Source organism: Selaginella moellendorffii, unplaced genomic scaffold, assembly GCF_000143415.4.
Source record: "Selaginella moellendorffii unplaced genomic scaffold, v1.0 SELMOscaffold_82, whole genome shotgun sequence".
NCBI lineage: Eukaryota > Viridiplantae > Streptophyta > Lycopodiopsida > Selaginellales > Selaginellaceae > Selaginella > Selaginella moellendorffii.
Genome location: NW_003314343.1, coordinates 17,932 through 26,160, shown reverse-complemented (window position 1 = coordinate 26,160; position 8,229 = coordinate 17,932). Strand labels below are relative to the sequence as shown.

At 43.7% G+C, this 8,229-nt stretch overlaps 1 protein-coding gene across 2 annotated transcripts; it reads right to left on the bottom strand.

Moving 5' to 3' along the window:
* Positions 1–1,488: 1,488 nt before the first annotated feature.
* Positions 1,489–4,657, bottom strand: LOC9630262 (fibroblast growth factor receptor 1). Of its 2 annotated transcripts, XM_024661458.1 has the most exons (4): positions 2,856–4,657; positions 2,240–2,796; positions 1,990–2,160; positions 1,489–1,930 (listed from the first exon to the last, which is right to left on the bottom strand). In XM_024661458.1, exons 1-3 carry the CDS (start codon positions 4,621–4,623, stop codon positions 2,005–2,007), a joined length of 2,481 nt encoding a protein of 826 aa, XP_024517226.1. In that variant the 5' UTR covers positions 4,624–4,657; the 3' UTR covers positions 1,489–1,930; positions 1,990–2,004. The 2 variants fall into 2 exon arrangements, with proteins under 2 accessions (XP_024517226.1, XP_024517227.1); XM_024661459.1 differs by lacking the exons at positions 1,489–1,930; positions 1,990–2,160 and having other exon boundaries at positions 2,411–2,513; positions 2,566–2,796.
* Between the last annotated feature and the right edge of the window lie 3,572 nt (positions 4,658–8,229).

The window sequence follows — 8,229 nt, the reverse complement described above, 5'->3', positions numbered from 1 at the left end:
TTGAGTACCATGCGGCTCATTGGTCCTCGCCCTTCCTAGGGGCTTGGGCCTTCCTTCGGGATGGAAGTGGGGGGCGAGAGGTACCCATACCGGGCCGCTAGGCCACGGTGTTTCGCCCCGCCGTCCGGAAGCAAGTGTTGCACTCAAGACTTGGGATTTAGAGGGTCCCATGATCAAGTCTTGTGGTACCAAAGGATGTTAGGAACCTGGAAGCTTGGTGTGCTTGGCTGCTTGTGCTTGCGGGGAGTGTAGCCGAACCTTAAATCCAGTCTAACCCGGGGAGGGGGATTGGGAGTGATTTGGGAATCTGTGGATGGATGGCTAACACTCCGTTGCTCGTGCAGTGAGTAGCTGAGACCAAGTAGGAGCTAGTACCATAGGCGAGAACCTTGGCAAGGGAACTTAGCAAAAGCCAAGGCGGTGTTGGACGGGTAGACGAGGTAAGCTGGCAAATTGGAAAGGAAAATTTGTGGCTTACATCCAACAGTAGTTCAAGAATGTGTGAATGCCCAAGTGAAACTGAGGGTGAGGTGAATAAAAAGCCGTAGAAGCCCTTTCATAGTTGCAGGAAGCTGTATGTCACAACATTTCCCTTCTTTGACATCAAAAACAATTTTCAAAGAATCTATTCCAGTGGGCAGAAGATAAGAAAACTTTAACCCTAAAACAAAATATACTTGGAATAATTCAATTTGTGTTGGAGATGGATTGCATATTTCTATGGTGGAAATGCATTGTAGGCATTATATACTTATCTTTGAAATTTTTTTTAATAATATAAATTCAGGGTATATGATCTGAATACATCAAGGTGAGCACTCTCATGCATCCAATAGATTAATTGGGGAGAGTACTCATGCATCCAACAGATTAATTTTAATAAATCAGTGTCTGAGTACTCATAGATTAATTGGGAGCTTGATGAATCAGTGTTTGATCAGTCAGTAAAGGTGGTTTCAGTTTTGGATAGGATGTACTGAGGGAAGATGAATACAAATTGGTTTCCCCTAGGTTTCATGATTTTTCAATGGAGTTTTGGTAAACTTGTGTCTGAAAGGCTGAAAGGTTTCAGGTTTGAGGGGGTTTTGGGCTGTTTTGGGAACTACTGGTGTTTTTTTTATTCTGGACATATGCAACTTTCTGGTATGCAGCTCATTATTGTGGATTTTGTAGGATCTGCCCTCACATTAGCAAATGACAGTCATGGAAAACTGCGGTTACACCCTATCTCCTAGCCTTCTGTTTCTCGTTTTCTGGACTCTAGATCTGCTTTACATGCGTCTGTTTTGGGCATTTTTAGTTTTCGAATCTGGTAATTTTTTTGTGGAGTTCTAGTTGACTTGCTTTGGCAAGCCCAGAATATCTTCGGCTTTGAGGGGGTTTTGGAACTCTTTGGAAGCTACTAATGATTTTACTACACTGGTATATAATTAGAATATACCAGAATTTAATTAGAATAATTAGAATATACCAGAATACACCAGAATATACCGTCCCGACAAAAATGAAATTCTGAAAAATACCCAAAACGCCCTAAAATTTGGGAATCGATTTCTTTTTCCTGTGCATTGGACTGCCGTTGGTGTGTCCCTGCGATGCTGAATCCGACTTTACGATCACAAGCTGGAATCGTTTCCCGCTGTATGAAACCGACTTTGGTTTTGGTACTGTGCCGCTTGCAAGCCTTGTGTCGCCGTTTTTCTGCCTCGCGTCACGAATCTGATGACTAGCGGAACGTACTTGTTGGTGGCCTCTTCGCTGAGGATGTGGAACGGTTTCTAGCAGACGCCGAGTTTCAACCTCATGAGCTGCTGCTGCTTGCGTGCATTTGGAGTCTGAGGTGTAAGGCGTTTGTAAAACTAAGTGTTTTCTGCCCACTATCTGAATAAGTTCAGCAGGGGTTCGTCCTGTGAAGTCGAAATGAAAAAAGCTGAGCAGCAAGAATGTTAGTTTCTGAGCATTGTAGTATCTATCCAAACAAAATCGTACCTCTGAAACAATAACTCATACCCGTGTTTTTCCGTGCTTAAAAATCTTAAAGCTGCATATGAGTTGCTCATCCACACACATCACGGCCCCAGCATTGCCGGCAAACTTTGGGGCCGAGAACAATGTCACAAGCCCCCGACTTGCAAAAAACTCATATCCATCCTCCACAACCTGAAGAATATCAAGTCAGGAACAAAAAAAAATAGAGATTCAATCAGCAGCTTCGAATCCGGCTGGTGTTTCTACGTACCTGATGAGCTCGGCAGATGAGATCCAAGTCGTGCTTTTGTAAAAACTCCGCAACTACATCAGCTCCAAATCTGTAACTATGCTCATTGTTCATACCCCATCCTCTGATTTCCTTATCAGGATCAGCCCAGACAAGATCACAAACTAGTCCAGCATCCGGAATATCAGTCGGTCGAGCGATTTCCCTGATCATATCCAGAGATTTCAGGTCCGGCGACAGTCCCCCGTGCATGCAGAGGACTTTATCGTCGATCAGGGCGCAGAATGGTAAGGTGCTGAAACAGTCTGTAAACGTCAACCACAATCGAACGTTGTATCTCCTCTTACACTCGTCGTAGAAGCCAAAGATTCTGTTCACGGATGCGCATTCATGGCTTCCCCGAAGTAAGAAGAACAGTTCTGGATACTTGATCTTGTAAGCAAGGAGTAAGCAGATCGTCTCGATGCTCTGCTTGCCAAGATCAACATAGTTACCGAGGAAGAGATAATTCGTCAGTGGAGGAAACCCGCCATCCTGAAAGATTGTGAGTAAATCCCAATACTGCCCATGAATATCACCTACACAAGAAAAACAAAATTTCCAAAATCAGAAGATAAATCAAAGCCTTAAACCGCACCGCAAATCGTGACTGGCCCTTCCAGCTCGAGCAAGTTCGGCTGCGACAGGAAAATCTCCTTCGCACATAGGCAAAGCTTCCGGATCTCGGACTCAGCTAACTGCACCTGGCATGCGGGGCGGCCATTGCGAACCTCGATCAGCCGGGTGATAATGTCATCCACGAAACTCGATTGATGATCAGACTGGGCCAACGAAGCTGTTGTATTCGCTGGCAAAACGTTTTCCTCCACAAAAGGAAAAACTTCTTCCTCCTGCTTCAAGAACAGCGTTACCTCCTCGACGCTGATGTTGGTAGCCACGGACGCACGTATCAGCTTCAATCTCTCCGTAACCATGGCGAACGTCGGACGTTCTTCCGGCTCATGCCTCCAACAGGACGTCACAAGCTCCACCAAGTCGATCGGCCAGTTCCCGGGAATCACAGGCCGCCTCTTTTCTTTAGAAACCATGGCGAAGAACTCGTGCATGGGTTTGCGTAGGACGTCCGCGAACGGCAGCGTTCCGGTGAGTACGTGATAGCACACCATGGCGAAGCTGTAGACGTCCGCCTTCTTCGAGTACGTCTCGGACGCGTACACTTCAGGTGCCATGAAGTTCTTGGTACCACGCCTGTCGGTGTGGAGGCCTCCAAGGTGGACGCAGGCCAGCCCTAGGTCGGCAACCTTCACCCGGACGATGTCCCGGTGCTGGCGTACGAGTATGTTGTCCGTCTTGAGATCTCTGTGAATCATGTCTTTGGAGTGCAGGAGCTCCATAGCGGCGGCGACTTGCAGCATGATGGACAGTGATTCTCGCATTGCAAATGGCGGGGTCGTCGTCGACGACGTTGATGTGGACGACGAGTTCAACGTTTTGGTTTCTTCTTCTATGAGCTCGGTCAAGTTCCTATCCATCCTCTCCATCAGCAGCGAATAGATCTGCTGCTGCTGCTGATGCTTGCCTGAGGATCTGCTGCTGCGAGTGGTACTGTAATATCCCAGAACGCTAACGATGCTTGAATGCTTCACAGTGAGATGAGCCTGGATCTCGAATGGAAGATGATCCTGATCGTGAACCGATCCGGGGCTTCTGGCGACAATGATATCCTTGACAGCAGCACACGGGATTCCAAGAAACTTGGCTTCGTAAACACAGCCGTAGGCACCCTGGCCAAGCACCTGACCCCGTTCGATGTCTTCACTAGCCAGCAGATGGTTTTGAGGGTAAGCACCGACTAGCCTGCTGCGTAGGAGCTTCAGTCCTCTGGGAAGAATCAAACTGTCACGTATCAATCTCACGAGCTCATCTCTGTCTGCGTCCGCCTCGTTGCTCAGCAATTCTTGAGCAGACATCAGTCGCCCGATGATGATCTTCGCACTTGATGAGGTGTAACCGTGCTTTGCCACAGAGGGGGAGATTGCGATTCGAGCAGCTTCCAGCAGTGCGTCGTAAGCCTCCACAAACTCTGACCGTCTCTCCTCATGAAGCAGAGCTGTGATGACCCAACCCACAGAGATCCGCCCTCTCCACCAGGTCCCTTTTGTCTTGCAAGATCGGATGAGCTCCACCCCGTTTCTCATCGCGGCAAGCAGCTCCTCCTCAATGGCTGCAGTGATGAAGAGCACACATTCCCTCACCAGATCACTCACCTCCACCATCGCCTTGCTCAGGAGGGTGCACTGCCGGATGCAAAGCCTAGCTTTCAAGCCTAATGAGACGCCCAGCTTCGCCATGTCCTCGACAATGCCCAGTCGGGAATTCGAATGGGGCGCCGATGCAGCCGCCATTTCTCAGTCGTCCCCTTTGATAGACTATCACAGTGAAGAAGTAAACCCATTAAAAATAATAATGGAGAAAGAAGGTTATAAACAAATAATAGCAGACAACACACACTATAAAAAATAATAGATCATATATGGATCAAAGATATAATATATACAAAAGCAGGTATAGCTATTGGACAAATCACAATAAATTATATATAATAATAGAAAATATTTAAATACAAAAGCGAACTAAACATTGCTGCAATGCAACACGCAGCAATTTATTTTAATTTATATTAAAATATTAAAGTATAGCTTATTAGTTAGAATGTTCGTTGCTTTTTAACTGTTTAGTTGACCCTTGGAAATGAAGATTCCTGGCATCATTGTAGGAGCGGAAGAGGACATCTGGCAGCCCATGGAGCTGGGCTACAGCATCACAATCGCCGAGGAGAACCCCCGGGACGAGGAAGCCGAGCAGCTCGTCACAATCCCTCTTCGATCACTTCCAGGTTTCCAGCGCGAGCTCTACTCCCTCCTCCGCCTGGACGATCGTGCACTCTTCAAGCCCATCACCATGGCGCTGGCATCCGCGGTGGCGGAGATCAAGACGCATCTCACATTCCATCTCTCGAAGGCCTTCCTCCTCTTCCGCCGCATCCGCGGCTCCTAGATCTCCTAATCCCTGGCACTCCTCGATCGATCGTTTTCTCCCTCGGCGGTGCCACTCGATCAATCGCGGCCACCGTCGCCGCCGCCACACTACCACTCCCTCGCGTGCGCTACCATCGCTGTGCCGTGCTCCAGGCTCTACCTCAAGCTCGATCCTTCCAGCGATGGCGATGGCAATGGACTCCTCTCCCAGTGGAAAGATCTCGTCTTTCAGGAGCTCTTGGGCGATCGGCTGCGCGACACGATGATCCAGCTACTGCTCTTGGGCGATCAACCTCGACAATGAACTGCTGCTCTTGGCGGAGATGGCGGACCGAGCTGGTGAGGTGGGAATGCTGATATGTCGCGAGCTGGACGATCCGCGAGAGATTGGTGTGAGGCACCACCGCAATCGCCTGGCTCACAGCTTCCAGTCGGTGAGGAGTTCTTTGCTGCGAAGGTGCGTAGATCTCTCGTACCTCGAGCCATATCCACGAATATCGCTGTCTATTATGGTTCCCTAATTGTTATAATTGATATGTCCATTGTTTAGCTTTCACAACTTTGTTGGATGCCTGTCTCGAGTTCGGATCAAGCTTTGGAGCTCAAACTTGACACGTTCTTGACACGTGTGGAAACATGTCGTGCACGGCGTGTCTCTTTGTGCTTGAAGACGAGCGGCAAAAGGTGGCGGAGATCCATGCCAGTGTGGAGCTCTTGTAGCGTTTGGACTAGGCACGACAGTGGAAGCCTTTCTGCTGAAACTGTGTGAAGAAGAAAACGTTTGAGCAAATGGTTTCGTGCAAGCCTCTGGCCTGGAGGATCCAGAACGATGAGTATATATAATGGAGCGATGATGACGCAGCTGGCTCCATCGCCGAAAAAGACCGTGCTGATCATCATCAAGACGTCGTGAGCGAGTTCTCTTCGGAAGATGCGGTAAGGCTTCATATCAGAAAAAACTTTTATTATTTTCCATGGACCACCATGCAATCACCACTTCCACTGTTCTTGCATAGACAAGTGGTTGAGAATTGTCTGCTATGCAAGTTTAACATCATTCACAACAGGTCGATGACGGGTAGAAGTTTTTCCACAAAGGTTTTGTTTTTCTTGGGCTATGTATGTACTTTTCTTCTCAAGTGTCACATTGACTGACAGTCTCAGTAAGAAGGTACAAATGCAGTCTTGCTTATATTTTGGTGCCTTGACCAGAATCTAATCAAATCAAAAAATGCTTTGAATTTTGTTTCTCCTTGCTAGTGTGAATGATTGGAACTTGAGCTCCTTATCTACCTCCATTCCAGAATTAAGTTGACAAATGAGCCATGTGATTGACTAGCTCCCTTAATTGGATTGAAGATTAAAAGTTAGATTACCATAACATTAGTAATAGTTAAAGTAACATAAAGGTATTTTGTAGATTTTGGATATTAAGAGTGCTTACTGTTAAAATTAAAATTATCACATCTCTTTGTATAATTTTATTTAATCCATTTGATATAGCCCGGTCATTAAAATTGAGTTTAGACAAAACACAAATATACCAATTATTAATTAACTTATTATAGATAAAAGTAAAGAGGAATTTATGGGGTTTTTATATTCTAGAATATCATACTATTTTTCTTAATATTCACAAAAATATTTTATAACATATTGTAATACAATTACTTTCTTATTTTATCAAATACAGGTAAGTCACTCCAAAGAGAAGCTTAATTAATGCTTGAACTCCATGTTGAAAATGATCTAGTAACATATGGATCAGTAGAATATATAGAAGGTAGATACTCTATATCATATATAATAGATAATGATATTGAATATGTATTAAACCAACAATTTTTTTTATATATTTGTTAGATAAAAGGAAATATTTTTTAATTTATAAAACCTACATAAAAAGTGGACCAAATTTTTTATATTTTTCTTGACTTAAGAAATGAGATACCAAATCAAATATATACTTTATATATGCAATTAGACTGTACTTTAGTTCTTTATTCTGGAAAGGTTTTGATATGGGAAAACTGAAATATCAAGGAAGGTTACTGAATGTCTTCATTCGTATGTGAAAGGATGATAATCTTGTAATTAATGAAAAAAATTACAATGTTATATGGTATTACAATTTATATTGGAAAGATACATGGGTAATATGAGATCTAAACTAAAAAATAATACAATATTGAATTAGTACTGGGTAAATAGTAACTTATAATTTATTTAATACTATAACTATTAGCATATTTCAAAACTCATTAATATTTTAAATACTTATTGGAATAAATTAAAATATTGGATGTGAATATCAAAATTTTATTAATTTAAGCATATAGAACTTCTATATATAAGATATAATATTTATTGTAATATTATTTAATATTTAAAAATAATTGATACAGTGATGTAAATAAATCTTTTTCTAAATATTTATTATCTTTTTAAGTTTATATTAAAGTGTACAACAAGATGAGTGGGTTTACAGGAACAATATATAGAAGTCAATGGCTTTCAAGCATGCCTTCACTTTCTCAAGCTGGATCCCAGGTTCAAGAACAAGGTTATTTAGGACCTAGATTCTTTCATGGCTGGGATTGATCTGAAAGATCTGGCACTTTCTTGTTCCCCACTACTACCTTGAATCAAAAGATCAAGAAACAGCAAGGAAGCTTGCCAGAAAGAATCCCAAAGCTCTATGAGTTCCAGTCACCAAAGCTTTTGGAGGATGATAATTTACCTCAGGGAATGAATTATTGTTCTAAATCGCTACTGTTTGTTGTGAAGAAACCCCATGAGCTTGGTTTGATCTCAAGGAACTTGAATATGGGCTGGGAAGTCATCACTCATAGCTGCTATAGCAAACTTGATGTCTATGATATGGAGCTGACAGAGGTGAAGAGCAATTCTGACTTGAGGAAGCCACTTAAGAGGGGGAAACTAGCACCAGAGGAAGAAACCAAAGACAAAGAT